The sequence below is a fragment of the Phalacrocorax aristotelis genome, chromosome 8 (assembly GCF_949628215.1).
Source record: "Phalacrocorax aristotelis chromosome 8, bGulAri2.1, whole genome shotgun sequence".
NCBI classification, from domain to species: Eukaryota; Metazoa; Chordata; class Aves; order Suliformes; family Phalacrocoracidae; genus Phalacrocorax; species Phalacrocorax aristotelis.
The window spans coordinates 15369954-15387707 of NC_134283.1; the positions used below are offsets into that span (position 1 = coordinate 15369954).

General features: G+C 36.6%; 1 protein-coding gene across 2 annotated transcripts in view; it reads right to left on the bottom strand.

Annotated features, from left to right (window-relative positions):
- Window positions 1-17754, bottom strand: part of ITFG1 (integrin alpha FG-GAP repeat containing 1) — a 102045-nt gene that overhangs the window by 44164 nt on the left and 40127 nt on the right. For both annotated transcript variants that reach the window (XM_075101535.1, XM_075101536.1), the window contains one exon: window positions 3353-3447. In XM_075101535.1, coding sequence (XP_074957636.1) covers window positions 3353-3447 — 95 coding nt within the window. The remainder of the gene's footprint in view (window positions 1-3352; window positions 3448-17754) is intronic.

Here is a 17754-nt window from a genome sequence, read left to right on the forward strand (position 1 = left end):
CTGTGCTTTGGACTTAGCATGGAAAAAAATGTTGAGATAATACACAGATGGTTTGGGCTGTTGCTGGGTAGCTCTTGTACATTTCTAGCTTCCCATGCTCTGCCGGTGCAGAAGAAGCCGGGAGGGGAGGGGGCACAGCTAAGAGAGTGGATTCAAACTGACCAAAGGGATATTCCACATCATGTAGCGTCATGGGGGAGGGAGGGAGCAATCACGGCTCCGGGACGGGCAGCGTCGGTTGGCGGGTGGTGAGTGGTTGTATCGTTTGTGTTTCTGTGTCTTTTTTTTCCCTTTTTTTCTTTCCCTTCCTTTTGCATTTTATTATATTATCATTATTGTCATTATTATAATTGTTGTTATTATTATTATTTTATTGTAATTATTAAACTGTGCTTATCTCAACCCACAAGTTCTTTTGCTCGTCCGATTCTCTTCCCCATCCCATGGGTGGGGGGGAGTGAGCAAGCGGCTGCATGGTGTTCAGTTGCCAGCTGAGGCTGAACCATGACAAGAGGTTAGGCAAGAACAAGTCATTATTGTATGCCATTTGATACTGTCATTTTTAATTAAAAAGTGATGCTAAAAATATGCAGGAAAATAGCTTTAAAGTTTCTAGATAACCCTTAATACTTTTTAATACTTTTTTTTCTAGCAGGATGAGAATCTTTTGGATTCTTCACCTTTTAAAATAAAATAACAATATTTGGCTGCTAGTTTTTAACTCAAATGTCATTATCCTGGAAATTATTTTAAAATTAAAACTACAACAGTGAAATTGCTGAATTAAGTATAAAAATTAAATATACTGATAAGTGTCAACAATGGTATGTTAAAAATCTGATGCATTAGTAATGAAATAGTTGACCTCTGTCAAAAAAATGAAATAATGAAAGAACAGAAAAACTGTCTACACGCAATGTTACTTCAGAGCTGGTTACAATAAAAGATGCTACTTTGGCAAAATTCTGGTATTGTGCAAATTGACCCTCACCTTCCTCTGCTACTACTGCATCACTTCCTTCTAGAAACGTACCATGAACAACAGATAGTATAACTTTTCTTTAGCACACCGCCCAGTCATCCACTACTGTCAAGTAACAGCTTTCTATCTCTCAATGGTACAAGCTATTTATGTGTGGCTGATTTTCTACAGTGAAATTGCTTTCATTGAGAATATTTGTCTCAAATTTACTTGAGCAGAAAAACCTCAAATGTCTTATACTTCTTATATTATCAAGAGTAAGAAACTAAATTTAGAGCTAAAGAGCAGTTGTCTTTTGACATAAGAGCACCCCAACTACTCAACAGTGAGACGTAAGCAGCCCAATTAAGCAATATAACCAGTGTAACATGCTTATCAAAAGTCTGTGTTCTCCCCTTTGACCAGAAAGCAATGCAAATATCATGAATTGAGCATCCACTTGCTTTATACAAAGGCTATGACCCATAAATCAAACTCTACTGTAACACTGTGTATCCAGCAACACTACAATCCATTGCCTCTATCCTGTGTTCACAGGGAATAGATGAAAAAACCAAAACCAAACCAACCCACAACCAACCAAACATAGCGTGCACAGGGAAACAGGCATTTCTAAGAACAGAGATGCCAAGATTAAAAAGAGATATGTTACCAAATTTAGAGTTACTCTTTACTCACTCTTTCTTACGCTGATGGTATATTCCATCCTGGTTATACTTCCTTAACTGACTAGTAACTGCGTGCTTTCCTTTCCAATACAGAGCGATTTCTCGCTAGTAGGAAAGTATGCTGTAGCCTATCTAGAAATTCTGATTCTTTCAAAGTGAAAATCTATACAATAAACTTAGGCTGCAGACCATAACAAGAAGCACCTTATCCACGTATGTACTGTTCTTTGAGCAAACACTATGTTCTACAAATTCTGAAACATAGATCAGAGAGGGTACTGCTTACGGGGGTGGGAATCTACTTTTAATTTTTCAGTAGAGGAATACTCAGTAATTCATCACTTGGTTGGAAACATGTATGGCGTACATTACAGATTTCTGTAATTACACTACAGTGGGTTTTGCTATCAGCTATAAGCAAGTGCTTTATAGGTCACCTTGGCCTCTAGGTTCATGTTGCTATTAAGGCAAACAAATGTTAATTTACTGTAAACTGTAACTTTATTATAAGGCAGGGCACTATAAATACTTAAAACAGATTAGCACAACTTTTAAAGCAAATTAATACATAGTAATCTATTTCATGAATTTCGACCACGTCTCAAATCAAGCAGTGTTGTGAACAAATGAAGCTGATGAAATAGTTGAATAGAAACCCAGTCCTGAAGATACATAGCCTAAACAAGTCTTCATATACCATTTGGAGATTTACTTAATTAATAACAATCAAAGACACAGCAGAAATAAGGGGTAAGGGTGTGGGCTGGTTCAACTTGATATATATGTGTGTGAGTATGTATTGTTTTAATATATTTTTTAAACTATAAAATAATTCTCTAACTTAAACTGAAGAAGCTTATTTCTGTTTCCAACCCTTAACACAAACCTTGTTTGTCATCTCGTGCTAGGGCAGTTATGGTTCTTAGAATGCAGTGTTTTGCAATCAAGAAAGTGACTCATCAGAAACATCCATAACTTCCTTAAGCAGAATTATCCATTATATTCTAGGTATGCAAATGCTTCCACCAAATCCATATTTTTTTAGATAGGTAATTGTACTGGTTTTGGCTGAGAAGGGGTTCATTCTCTTCACTGTGGTGGTCGGGTACCTTTCCAGTTTCCCATGCTCTGCCGCGTTGGTGGGAGGCTGGGAGAGGCAGGGCCATGGCAGGGGCAGCTGACCCCAACTGGCCAATGGGATGTTCATTCCATACCATGTGACACCATGACCAGTATATTAAAGGGGGCAATTTGCAGCTCAGAGAGGCATGGTGTTGGGTCAGTGGGTGGTGAGCTGCTGTGTTGTGTGTGGTTTTTTTCATTGGTTCATCCCCTTCCCCTTCTCCCCCCCACCCCCTGGGGTTTTGCATCTCTCGTTTTCCTTTCCATTGCATTTTTGTGTTTTTTTTTGTTGGTTTGTTTTTTTTTTTTTTAATTTTAGTTATTAAACTGTTCTTATCTCAACCCACGAGCACCACCCTTCTGATTCTCTCCCCCATCCCACCGGTGGGGGAGTAAGCGAGCGATTCTGTGGGGCCGAGTTGCCAGCTAAACCACGACAGTAATAAACAAATAAATAGAAGTCTCTTATATGCAGTTATTACAAGTGAGAAAGTTTCATTTTTCTTTCCTGAAAAATCATTTTTCTATTTCATAAAGCACAATATTTTCCTTTGTCTATGCAATTCCAAACTCACAATACCTGATCCAATCCTAGCTTCGTTAAGTAGATGGCACTTTTTTGACATGTTTTATCTTCACAGACTGGTAATAAATGTTCACTTTGTCCATCCCCATCTGTCAAAGAGAAAAAAAAACTATCAGCTTTGTATTCACTAAATCAGAAACCCTGTTTGCAAGAGGTAATCAGCTGTGAATAATTTATTATTTTTTTAAATGTGAAAAATTACATAATATAAACTAGACCTTTTCAATCCTTAACCTAATCATCTAATGTGGGTCTTTTGTTTGAAGATTGTCTTTGTTGATGCATTTTTATCTTGACTCATAATACAGAGGAGGTTTTAAATTTTATTTCTGACAATATTGTGATATATTTAGGAGAGTAAATGCTTAGTAATTCATTCAATCCCTGTGTTTAGTTTGGAAGAATATTACCTTTTATATAAAATCTACCATCATAAATCTACCATACAAACATTTATAATTTTCTAAACTAGTTTTAAACTCCCGTGCTGTCAGCAAGACTTTAGAGAGTCATGAGTTCCCATGTAATATGTTAACCTGTATTAAGGGATAAAAAACAACACTGGGAAGCTGACTAACACAATGGCCAATAATTCCAGGCTTACAGAATTAAACAAACCTGAGTAATTTACAGGTTTTCAGAAATATTCTTCAAGCACCTTTAACACATGTATTTCCAAGACCTTTAGCAGAATAATGACCTTTCAACGTTTAAACAAGCAATGCCTATTTGCACCTAGAATTGTGACACACAGAGCATATAATGGGGGGTGTGTGTGTTTGTCTGTGTCTGTGTGTAAAAGCACCAGCTAAAACTGCTGCATTAATGACTACCGCTGCAAGTCCTGATTATAACCAAACTTGGGTTACTAGACAGATCATATGCCCAGGAAAATTTCAGGGAATCTGCTTTTCCAGGCTATGAAATCAAAGCTCATACTGTAACAAAAAAATTCATTTTTCCAAATTGCCCCTTAGCCCATACAGCTCTGAGGAGCTTGGTATTAATATTTTAACTGGATTTTGTAAAGTTGCCTGATGAAGTCTCCTTAGTTAACATGCAAAAACTAGACCATCTGCCAAAGTCACTGAATCTCTTATTAATTTCCCAATATACTGACCACAGCCTAAACGTTCTGTCATACTTTACCCGTACTATAAGGAATGCTTTCTCAGCCTGCCAAATTATATTTTTATGAAGCTGAACCTCCTTTCAGTGTGTGTATACCTATGTATGCAGAGTCGAGTTTTCTAGGTCCCTCCCTTATTATGTAAGGAAGTCAGGAGGTGGAAAGTAGGGTAATAACGGAGGAGTGATGAAAATATCAGACTTACCCAAATATCTCCAAGCAATAAAGCCAGTCACCTTCAGTGGCTTCCTACATCTTATCTGCCTCATGAATTATTCTACCTCACCACTAAACCCCTTGCAAATAATCACAGCAGCTCTGTCATCAAGGATAAGCAATTTAGGATGTCAAGTAGCCTACGTGGTAGAAATCCAGTAGGTTTGCACCCAAATGGATGGGAAAGGAAATTACCACTGAACAGAAAAATTAACATAGCAACTATTGAATTTGACCAGTGTGAAGTCAGCACCAATTTTTGAAACCATTTTCCTTCTGCATCATTCAAGAACAAAAATTAAAACCTGTTGCTCACTTTAATTTTTGCTTACATGAACTAGAATAAAATCCTGTTTAGACTGCAGGCTTTTTCTAAACTTAAAATGGGAGAAGCTGTTCATTTTGCAAATTATAAACTATGGAAATGTTGAAGGCTTTGCTAGACAAGAATTAAGTTGCAGAGATATAGGTGTTTTGTGAAATTAAAAAAACCCCACCTTAATTAATCCCTAATCTTCTAATCACATTTTTACAGAGGTTTCAGTCTGAAGTAATTTGAAAAGATTTTCAGTAACACATGAGGACAAAGAATCCTCAAACACTAACTTCTTTTCTTTCTCTTTGTTAGTTAGAAAGGAACAAGGACAAGGGTGTTCTTATTTTAAATTATGCTTTGGAGCAGAGGAGAATATAAAATGTTTGATTCTACTTAAATTGCAAACATTCGTCTTGTTATACTGTGTCATGGTTTTGGCTGGGATAGAGTTAATTTTCCTCACTCTAGCTGGCATAGTGCTGTGCTTTGAACTTAGCATGAAAACAATGTTGAGATAACACACAGATGTTTTCATTGTTGCTGGGTAGTGCTTGTACTATTCAAGGACATTTCTAGCTTCCCATGCTCTGCCAGGTGCACAAGCCTGGAGAGGAGGGGGCACAGCTAAGAGAGTGGATTCAAACTGGCCAAAGGGATGTTCCTTATCACGTAATGTCATGCCCAGTATGTTAACTAGGAGGGGCTGGCAGGGGAGAGGGAAGCAGCAATCGCTGCTTGGGGACGGGCAGCTTCGGTTGGCGGGTGGTGAGCGGTTGTATTGTTTGTGTTTCTGTTTTTTGTTTTTTCCTTTTCCATTTTATTATATTATTGTTATTGTAATTATTATAATAATCATTATAATTATTTTATTGTAATTATTAAACTGTGCTTATCTCAACTCACAAGTTCTTTTGCTCTTCTGATTTTCTTCCCTGTCCCACAGGGGTGGGGGGAGTGAGCAAGCGGCTGCGTGGTGTTTAGTTGCCAACTGAGGCTGAACCACAACATGCTGATAACTCAGTTTGATAGTTTGTGTAATTGATTTTCAGTAATACTACAGTATATTGACAAGAACAACGTAAAAAGGTCTGAAAAATAATAAAACTACAGGGCAGTAAGAAAGATGGAACTTTCACATAATTACATGTGAAGCCACCACCTTGCAGATGCAAGTGTTCTAGAGAAATTACACATTTGAGAGTACTATATGATTAAAATAATTCAGTACAATCAAAGAATGAATAGAAGGTAAATATGCACCAAAAACATACCTTTGCCTCTGCAACTGAAAATCATGTGATACATATTCCGTATTAGAAGGATACACTTTCCCCGGTTCATTTATGTAATTTTTATTATAGGCTCATGTTTTCAGTTGCAATTTATCTTAAATTCTGCGTAACATATATTTAAGAATCCACTAGTTGAATTTGTAAGATAAAGAAAAACCTGTTGGAAAAGTATAGCACAGTTTTAAGGAAGTTTATTTTAAAAATAAATTTTGCCAAGAAAAATCATAAGGACAATGAGCCTGAGGGGCCACTCTTAAGCTCACCCAGATCTCAAATTATTGCTGTATCCACCCTCCAAGAATTTTTCAGAGACAGATATCCGTCTTATGAGTATGGGACTTCCCCCCACCCCACTTGGTGCTCAGCTGAATTTAAAGATAGAAATGAGATATAAACATGTTAGTCCAATAAATGAGTATAATTACATTTGTCTTGAGCATAGATGTCAAACTAAATTTTAAGCTAAGTCTGTGTGCTGTAAATTTTCAATTCCTTAGATCAGTTAGTATTTTAAAACTAATATTTTAATTAAATCCATTTTATATGACTCTACTAAACTATGGCTTTAGAGTAAGACACTTATTTTGAAGTGATATAGGCTGTGGGGTTCAACTAAAGGTGACCACATGATGAGATGATTGAGGATGCTGAGCTGTCTAAAAGCACTTCCATTTCCTTCCCTCCTCAGAAGTGCATGGCTCCAATCAGCTGATTTAGCTCTAGCATGGCTCACTGTGGAATCAGGCAAGGATTAGCACCAACACATTGGGGGAAGTAGAACTACAGGAGCAGAGGAAGGAAAGCATAAGCTTGGACGACATAAGTATTGGTAATCGAGCACTTTATAAATCTGCCTCACTGAAGAACTTCATAACTGGTAGCATTTTTCACCCAAAAGAAAGGGTTAGGTACTTATCCATACTGTAGAACAGGCAAAACAAATTTTAAACTTAAAAGGCATCAAGTGAAGCACCAAAAATAAGAATGTAGCTGGAAACAGGACATCAATGAAACAAGAATATCTTCCAAGTCGTAGCAGAGTAGTTTAAGAAAACCCACAATTAGTTACTGTATTACAGAAAAGCAGCAATCAAAAGAATATTCTTAACCTCTGTTGTACTATTATCTCTTGTTTATTCTCTAGTTTTTATTCCTAATGCACATCTTACAATGTACAGATACATCTTTTACTGTTGAGGTTATTTGATCAAAAGGAATTTTCCCAATGGGGGGAAGGAAATCAGAGACTGTCAAAAAATGCTAACACATTTTACAAATCAACTGCAGCAGTTATTGTTTTTGACAAAAATAAAGAAGAATAAAGATAGAACCCATATAGAATATTGGCCAAAACTGTAATTTATTTAAATGCAAATCTTGCATCAATCTTTGTTCAAAATGCCCAAGAAAAAAACCTCCCCAAAACCCCATCCCTAAGCATGAAGCTAAAGCAGAATGTTTCACTATCCATTGCCATTTTAAACTGTCCTCATCTGTAATAACCAGAAACACAACGTTTCCTGTATTTCTGAAGCTTTTCCAAAGGCGCTACGTGAAACCAACAAATTATTACAGCAGCTTTTCTGTTTTTGAAAGAAAATAATTTATTCTTAATCCTTATGCAATTTCCACCTTGGAAGCACCGACTAAAATACAAACCTTTGGCACAACTCTACTGATCTTGAAGACCACACAGAAAACCCCCAGCAGCTGCTCACAGAAGAGCTCGGTCTCACTAACAACAAACCTACCTTGGACCTACAATGCTAACTCTTCTCATCTTCATGCTTGGTTTAAATATCAGTTTAAACAAACATCCTTCAATTTTAAACTCTAACTTGAATTTAAATTCCTCCACAAAGAAGGAGGAAGACAGACATTAAAAAGGAGTATCGTTAGCACATTTAGATAATTAGCACAATTAGGTATTCATAGGTGACAAAACATGCACTGGTGACAATGGCTAGATGAACCCATCAGACCAGCTGAAAAAAGATGTACTACTTTCAGATTAAAAAAAACAACCAACCTTGCTTAATGTGTCTTTAAAAATGTACTTCAGCCTAGGTCTACCTAGGAAGTCTATTTCTGGACATCCCCTGTAGCCTTCACTCAGCTCCTCTCCTAGGGTCTACTAGTCTAGTTTTCTACTGCCATACAGATTTTAAACAATCTCAGTTCAAATTGCTGGAAATCTCAAGGTTATCCTTATTTGTAACTTCAATGTAATTTGTAGCACTAGATGTGGCTAAACATACTCTAGACTCCAAATGTCCTTTGCTCTACTTAAAGCATGTTTGACGTACAAATAAAAACTCAACTGTTAGCTAGTGTTTTCTCAACGCACAATTCTGGCTTGACTGTGATACTAAAGAACTACATGGTTAATAAAGATCAAACTTTATACGCAGTGGAAAAGGCTAGAAAAAGAACAGTCCCACATACTCATCAGCTGCAAATCTGTACTTATGTCAAAATAAGTAAAGACAAAATTAGCAGTCTTATGCCATCTAGGAATCATGTGAGAATCATGACTTACAACTGCCTGTTCATTGTATTTCAGAGAAAAGCCATGGACACAAAGCCTTCCTTCCAACATTTTACCCATGTCTGCAAAGTACTAGCAATCCAATCTAGAACAAGAGTAACCCAAATGACAGATTGTGCAGATCACTGGGAGCACACCTCATACAGACAGATTTTATACGAACAATTACTTGCAGCTGAAGGTTTAGCTGCATTCTGAATGTTCATACTTGCAAAAAAACATAGCTTAAAGCTTTTCAATCTATTCTAAAAGTAAATTTGAGTGGCATAAAGCAGAAAAAAGCGCCTTATAAATCAGATTAAGAACGTAATGTTATTAAAAAGTGTTATGTGTTCAAAATGCAATTCTAATGTACCATAGTATAAGCACACATTTTAAAATGAATGCAAATAGCAAATGGTGTCTCAGTGGTTACTCAGAGATTCATTGACCCTGAGATCCTAGCATCTGACTGAATTGCACATCTACATGTAGATGATGTTCTGTCTGCTAATTTTAATGGTGACACTAGAGTTTCTGTAGTTTCAGCTCTGACAGTTAGGAAATGCTTGTAGCAGGTCTATTAGGTTTTAGCCCTATCAATTTGAACCAAGTGGATTATCAGCTCACATTGGCATAAACCTTCTGTGATGGGGAAACAAAAGGAACTTGGTCAATTCTGTCTGATAACCTATTTATTGCCTACATCTACCCATAATTAAAAGACAAATATATGTAAAGTAAGTAGGCTGAACAGGCAAATAGGCAGCAAGCTCTACAACAGAGAAAAGACAGAATGTAACCCTCCACTAGCAAATTGATTTTTTAAGAAAAAACTGCTACTGAATTATGAAGTTCTTTCACACTTTAAGAAAAAAAGTTGCATACATAGTGAACTTCTTCCCAAACCAAGATGTATCAGAGAAATGCTTTTAAAGCAAACATGCATATAATCTACTTAGCATGAGTAAATATAGGCAAAAAATAATGAACCTCCCCCCCCCTTTTTTTTATATGACAGACTGATTACTATAACGTATCACAATTGTGTTAAAAATAAATTTTCCGGCAAATAAAAAATGAGCTAACTATGCACGCTAAGACAGTGAGAACAATCTAGCTTTCATAATTCTGAACCTGATGCTACATAAAAGCAAGACACTTCATATACCACAAAGTCCTCATGCGTTGACAGCCTGCTGATCTCTCCTGAGAATACACATTCTAAAGTAGCTGTGGTCTCTGTATTATTACAGACCTTCTGTTATTAGTTTTCCAGTTCCCTTCAAAAAAGTGAGAAACATCCCCCCCCCCGCCCCGTCCTTAACATAGTACAATAAAAGCCAGGAAATTCTTCTCTGCTGTTGACTTTAAGTCCAAATAAGTACAAGGCATCTCTTGCTTAATACAATACTCCCCAATGAAGCTTTATATGCTTTTTATTTCACCATACATATAGCTTGTCATATTCCTCCCTCACAGCTTTGCACACCTCTCATTCATTGCAATGAGCCTTTCATTTAAAGTTCTAAAAAATAGTAAGAAAATAAGGAGTAAAAAAGTCCTGTTATGGTAGTGCTCGAAACAATACCTTTCTGGGGCAGCCAAGATGACTACAACCAGTAAAACTGAATTTGGTATTCAAACAAAAAAAAGGTTTGTTTGAAAGCTGATTATCCTAAATTTATCTTCTGAAGTAATAAAATTATTAGAATTCTTTTGTCACTCTTGGTCTTTAGGTGTTCAAGGAGATGATCATGACATACAATTATCATAAATTACTGAGATAATTATGTATTATTAAAAGAATCAGTGTCAGCTGCTGTTACAAAATGTGAATCACAACTTCAGAAAACAGATGCAAAGAACTTTTAGAAATGATTCAAAGTTCCGTGGGCATTTGTCATGGTTTTAGCTGGGATAGAGTTAATTTTCTTCACTGCAGCTGGCATAGTGCTGTGCTTTGGACTTAGCATGAAAACAATGTTGAGATAACACACAGATGTTTTCATTGTTGCTGGGTAGTGCTTGTACTAGTCAAGGACATTTCTAGCTTCCCATGCTCTGCCAGGTGCACAAGCATGGAGAGGAGGGGGCACAGCTAAGAGAGTGGATTCAAACTGGCCAGAGGGATATTCCATATCATGTAACATCATACCCAGTATGTTAACTGGGAGGAGCTGGCTAGGGGAGGGAAGCAGCAATCACTGCTCGGGGACAGGCAGCGTCGGTGGTGAGCGGTTGTATCGTTTGCGTTTCTGGTTTTTTAACTTTTTCTCTTTTCATTATATTATCAATACTGTTATTACTATAATAATCATCATCATTATAATTATCTTAATTATTAAACTGTTCTTATCTCAACCCACAAGTTCTTTTTTCCTTTTGCTCTTCCAATTCTCTCCCCCATCCCAGAGAGGTGGGGAGAGTGAAGGAGCAGCTGCGTGGTGTTTAGTTGCCGAACAAGGCTGACCCACAACAACATTAAAGAAACACTCTGCTTCACACTAAATCAATTCTGACTTTAAGCCTGTCTATATCCTTCCAAAGAATCCATATTCACACCTCCACTGCCAGAAAAGCGTTTAAACACAGTCTGCCGGCAAACTGCATAGAGACCTCGGGGCTGCATCTGATTCAACAGTAGAGTCTTCTATCTTAAATGGAAAGACTATATCAAATGTACTAACTGGAATCCAAGCAGGAAAAAAAATTAGATTACATAAAAAATGAGACCCCCACACACACTAAACAAAAGGTAGCACTGAAATTCCTGCTGTAGTTTATGCTGAAAACTACTAGTTCCTACTATCTCATATTGTTAAAACAGAAACTACAAAGACTGCACAGCTTGGAATTATCTAATATTACACATTTACAAAGTTCACATGGCATCAAACCTTCACACGCTAACAAACAAAGAGGATAATTCTAACTAAAGCAAGCCATTTGTGCAACAAAATTTTGGGTTGAGAGTTCTTGTTACATTAACCAATCATAGAATCATAGCCAAGAACATTTTAAAAGAAAACTTAAACCCTGAGGAGATTAAGTTGTCCAACAAAGAATGAATAAGCAAGGGGCATGTGCACCACTCCTCTAATTTTATTAGTGGAAAGTAAGCGGAGTAATTCTTCATATACAAGACCCTTTGACAAAAAAATAACATGAAGCAACATTTTTTTTTCCAGGAGATGTTATCGTTTGTCAGCAACATGTGAAACAACTTGCCAAAATATGGGAAACAGTCATCCATCTGTCCCCAACCCCCCTAGAAATAGGCACTGCTTTGGAACAACAGAACAACATTTGAAACTAACTGGACATAATAAAGACTTGGAAAGAAAGAAATAACAGAATTAGTGGTTTTACAGTTTGGAGGGAGTCAAGAATGCACATAAAGTTACTTCAGAGTACTGAGTAACACATGTCATCTGAGGCTGTAGCTCCAACCAGTCTTAGCCCATCACACAGCATTCTCACAGGCGCCAGGACATGCCAAAATGCTCTAAAATATTTTGCTCTTGAACAATTTATTCCCAGTTATATCTTTATTATATTATTTATTATTTACCCTGTGCAAATTCAGGGAAATCAAGAACTGTATTAGAAGCAGTCTCCTGGATTTTTGATAATACCACTGGTACAATTGTACCTGGCTACCATTTTGTGGCAAGGGGATGGGAAACAGTTCAGAAACGTGGGATTTCTGTGAATATCTTATCAGGACAGATGCCTTAAGGATCAGGAAATGCAATATTTTAAATAGCAAAACGAACAGTATGAAATGATGGTATAGGTAGATGACTGTGATAGGGAAGAACAGTAAGGATGAGGTGCACATAAAAATAATCTCCCAAAGGATTCAAAGATGAATTTGAAAGACGCACTTGAGGCCACTGTATTCAAAAGTTTCCTAAATGGACTTTACACAAGTGCTTCAACTTTATGTCTGTCCTATTCTCAGATCCACACCATAACTACAAAAATGAATTATGAAGTTACTAAGGCAGCCAGATAGGGTGCAGCCTGCAGAACAACATGATCTGTTTCTACTGAACATGAATTTACACTTTTTTTGTTGGTTAGTTGGTTGGGGGGGAGGTTGGACACTTACAGCTATGGCCTTAAACCTCAAAATACAGGACCTATTCCCAGAAACAACTGCCAAAAGTGATAGAAGTTTAAGAAGTAGGACTAATATTAAAATGAAAAGGTATCACTGAACAGCACTGCTGGTTACCAGTTAAGAAATAAGACAGGTTTCACTTCTAAATACACTTTCCTGGGCTCAAAACACAAGTGGCAATTAACTTGGTATGTATCTATGAACCACTGTTTCAAAAGAACTGAAGCGCATCTGTTACTAAAACAACTATTTCCTTATCTAAAGTCACTCAGAATTCCTTACTACCATCAGCTTTTACATCCTTTTCACCCAAACTGATCACACTAACAACATTTTCCCACATATACAGAGTGTTTCAAATGCAGTATTGTTTTCCTGCATCTTAAGGTTCTTAGAGAATCCTTTTATTGACTACAGGAGCACTAGTACATTTTCACAATGCAGTGCTCGAAAGACAAGTGCTTTATAAAGGCATTATTTACTGAAATGCACTGTTAAGATTTTCCTTTGATACATAGCTACTACATTGGAGGATGCTACATCCTGAAGAGAAGGAAATTCAGATACTGAAATCAAGAAATGAAGATGTTGAAATCATGAAATTAAGAAATTCAGATGTTAAAATGAAGTTGATACACAAAACTAAAAGCTACAAAATTGAAATGGAACTGCAGGCAGAAAAGCAGTGCATTTAAGATATCATCAGCTGCAGGATAATCAAAGTCTACTTTAAACAAAAATCTTTCACCAAAATGTATTTTGCGTGCAATGAATGGCTTTAAAAAAGCCCCAAAGGTTAGGTGTTCTGTTATCCTGTTTAAACGTAATTAACTGGCAATAACGAGCAATCATTTCCTATGAGAAAAATGATAATTTCTACCATAAGTGATTCAAGTAGTTAACATACATGAAACAGTTCGATTACTTGGTAGGGAGAGGAACAAACAAAATTATTAGAAAAATTTGAGTTCAGGTCCCTAAAAGACTTGCATAGAACTTTGACAAGCCAAATCCATGCTTTGTCAAAAAGTAAGCAAGTTTGCATACTAGGAGTAAACACAGACTTTATAAATTAGGGAAGACCATACAGATAAAGGCTCAGCAGCTAAGAAAACCAATGGTGAGTAAAAGATAAAAGACCTGAGGTGGCATTGGCTAACTGTTACCTTGAGAAAGTAAGAGTTGTGCTGTATTTCCTTGTGAGGACACAATGAACAGTATGATCGAGTTTGGTTTCAAAAAGCTATTTTTTATTCTCTTTACATACAGGCTGCAACAAATTTCTTTGCCTAAACTAAGCAAAATCACTGACTGATTAATCAAACCTTTACATTCTTAGATCAGGTATCACAAAGGATGATTTATCCATCTCCACTAAACCAACCGAACCAATCATAGTTGAATAGCTGTTATAACATTAAATATTCATGTAAAAATGAATAAATGGACTGTACAAACAGCACAATATTCTATGCTAATCCCTTCTGGGTCACTACTTTAAATACCTATGTCATTAATCTTCAATGTAGCAAGAAAACAGCATGTTTGTGTGTCCAAAATATGGTTCACATTCATCTTATTACTAAAAAACCTGGCCCTTTTCAGTGTCCCACTGAAATCCTTAAATTTCTTTAACAAATACAAAATTTTCCACTATTTTAAATGACAATTATTAATTGCAATTATAAAGAGTTTTATTTATTGGAATTCTAGCCAACATCTATGATTTCCTCTAAAGATAGTACAAGCGGATCTTGTAAAAAGCCTCTGCTAGGATACAGATAACAACAATGGAGGATTAATCATTTTTGCTATAGCAACCACAGCACTGCAATTACCATAGTGACATGAGAAGAATAGAAAAAGTAATAATGAAGAGCTCTTACTTATTTGGCTGACACATTGCTCCAAACAAGTGCATAATTCTCTAGTGCCCAGCTCTGCTCACCTTAATCAATTGAGCTGCCACTTGTAATAACTATGTCACAAAGCATTTCTGATTTATTTTTAAAAGGGCAATACAAATTTGTCAATTGTTCACTATCCTTTGGTCAGGTTAACGTACCAATCATTTCTAGCATGTAACAGAGAGGAGTGCTACCTATTTTAGAGGTTCCAATTCAGACTACGTAGGTCTACTACATTACCATAGATATACTGATATATATACACCTGCTGTTGCATATTCTTCCATTAGAATATACAGACACATAGATACACACATACGTATATACACAAAAGCAGTATACCTTATAGGGACATATATAGATGTATACAAACATGTATTTGCATATCTTTTTTAACAGAAAAAAATATTTTTATTATTTGAGTGCTTCAGGTATGCTTGGTGCTAATATTACACTAACATCTGTGACAGTTTCTCTTGAGTCACTTAATTGTTGTTTTTTCCAGCTCCACTTATCTAAATAATCTCTACTTGATAGCTGTTGTTCAACCTGCTTAGTTTAAGAAAGGAAGCCTTACCCAAAATTAGTTGCCTTTGGAAGTTCTCAGTCAGGATCTTATTCAAAGTTCCCCCCTTTTTTTCTAGTGACACGTAAATACTTATGACTAGAAAAAGTACTTCAAATAACACTTTTTGGAAACACGAAATAATGTTAGACAAAGGCATCTTTTGAAACACAACAAGTAAGATGTAGGTGTGATAAATCAATCAGAATCTTGGATTTCAGAAGTGCAACAGTGTTCAAGTAGAAAGGTGGTGTAAATGAGAAGGTGGCAGCACAAGTGACACACTCCTAAGCTCATGTCCAGACCTGACATTGTTCCAGAGTCTAATATGCACAAGGTTAAGTAAATGAGAACTGGCAGAACGTGAAAGCACAGAGAAAATACAGAATCCTTTGAGACCTTCAGCAAATGGCAAGGCTGGCACATCAGCTATGAGGTAGAGAAAGATGTCAAGAAAGGGGAAGAAAATAGAGGCAGGCAACACAGAACTAGGAATTTAACAGGCTTGTGACTCTATATTGAACGCATTTCTAGTCATAGCAGCTGTATCCTAGTGCCAACAGTGAAGATGCCTGTAGCATACAGAGAGCAGAGTGAGAGCGCTGTGGTATGTTCTTAGTGTATCACACACAGTTGGGCAAGAGCTACTTAGGTAGAAGGTAGCGCAACTTTCTAATGCATCTCATTTTACATTTTCATTGTGATGTTTTGGTGTGTTGCACAATGAAACCTCTTTCAAGCCCCATTAGAGACTGCCAAATTACTATTTCAAACGGCAAACCATCATACCTTAAATTCCTTTGACTTGTGACAATCATTTCATCATTTTTGAAACAGAAAACTGAAAAAAGGAGATGTTACAATCTGACAAATCATTTCTAGTCAGGCATTTGCTTCACCTTCAGCTCACTACGAGCAGAATCTGTATGACAAATGCCTGCCTTTTGAAGTATCTAAACATATGCAGATGCAGCACAGTGGGTCCATATAGTTACTCTGATACAGCGTTATTCTAGTAATGGAATATTTTGCCTCTTTATTGTTAGACTGATGCAGAACAAAGAAATATTGGAATGAAAATGAACATGAACAGAACTCAACTAAGATCCTCCTTTGCATTAAAAGTTTTTTTCCTCTTACCAATTACCATAGCTGCTCTGACACAGATATTTCACTGTAGCAAGGATTTTTGATGGTGGTGGGGTATTACTCAACTTCCTTTAGGCTGCATTTCATAAAGAACATGGCATTTAGAATTACATCCCTTCTTTACTCATACACTTTGTTCTAGTATCACATTCACTTCAATATTCTCTAAAACTTTCTTCAATAAGAAAACTATTTGTTGTTTTGATTATTTTAAATTAATGCTGGGAAGATGGAAAAAAATTGATCCACTACTCAACTTCCTACCCACTGTTACAACAGAAGAAAGATTAATTATAAGTCTTAATAGTACTCAAGTAGTAAATTTGAAGTCATAAGTATTGCCGTAGCTGTCAAAATAAACTTTGTTCCTCCATCAAAACACATGCATACATTTATAGCATGCTTTTCATTCACGTAAAAAAATTAATGGGCAGAAGGACATTAAACCATTTCTCATCCTTCACTCTGGATGAACTTGAGTGATCTGGAATGAAGATAAAGATGATAGCATGTACATACCTGTTCAGGAAGAGGAAGCAAGACCCTCATACTGCAAGATATGTGCTAGGCGCTCTCTCTTAGAGATGAAATGGCCGACATGTTTCAGAATGACCAGTTCCAGAAAGTCAGCTTTGGAAAAGCCAGCACCTCCTCCCGTAGATGATACTGATGATTCCTTACCTTTCTACCTGCTCTGCCATATACGCTGTCCCTCTACATCTATTTGCATGAATTTTCTCCCATTATTTTCATCCTTACTAGAAAGATCACTCCACTATTGCCTCACACTAGTGCATTGCTTATGAATTTGATAATAATTAGCAGAACAGGGAATTAAACAACATGGCTCAGGTTGACTCATTTGCTCCCTCCAGAACTCCAAAACAGCAGCACCCTGCAGCTAAGCTAGCTATACCGGCCATTGTCTTTCATAACCTTGGCAGTACCAAAACCACACAGTGTGCTGCACTGCTATATCACTATGCATCCATTTAGTCACATTTTCAAAATTTTAACTTTAATATTTGAACAGTTCCACTTCTCTTTGCAAAGATATCCCAGGGTTTCCATTATTATATATTTCTAGAATTATGGTATATCATTTGGGGTCATTAGCTACGTAACAGAGATAAAATTATCCCTACATAAAGGTTGCTTTCCACATT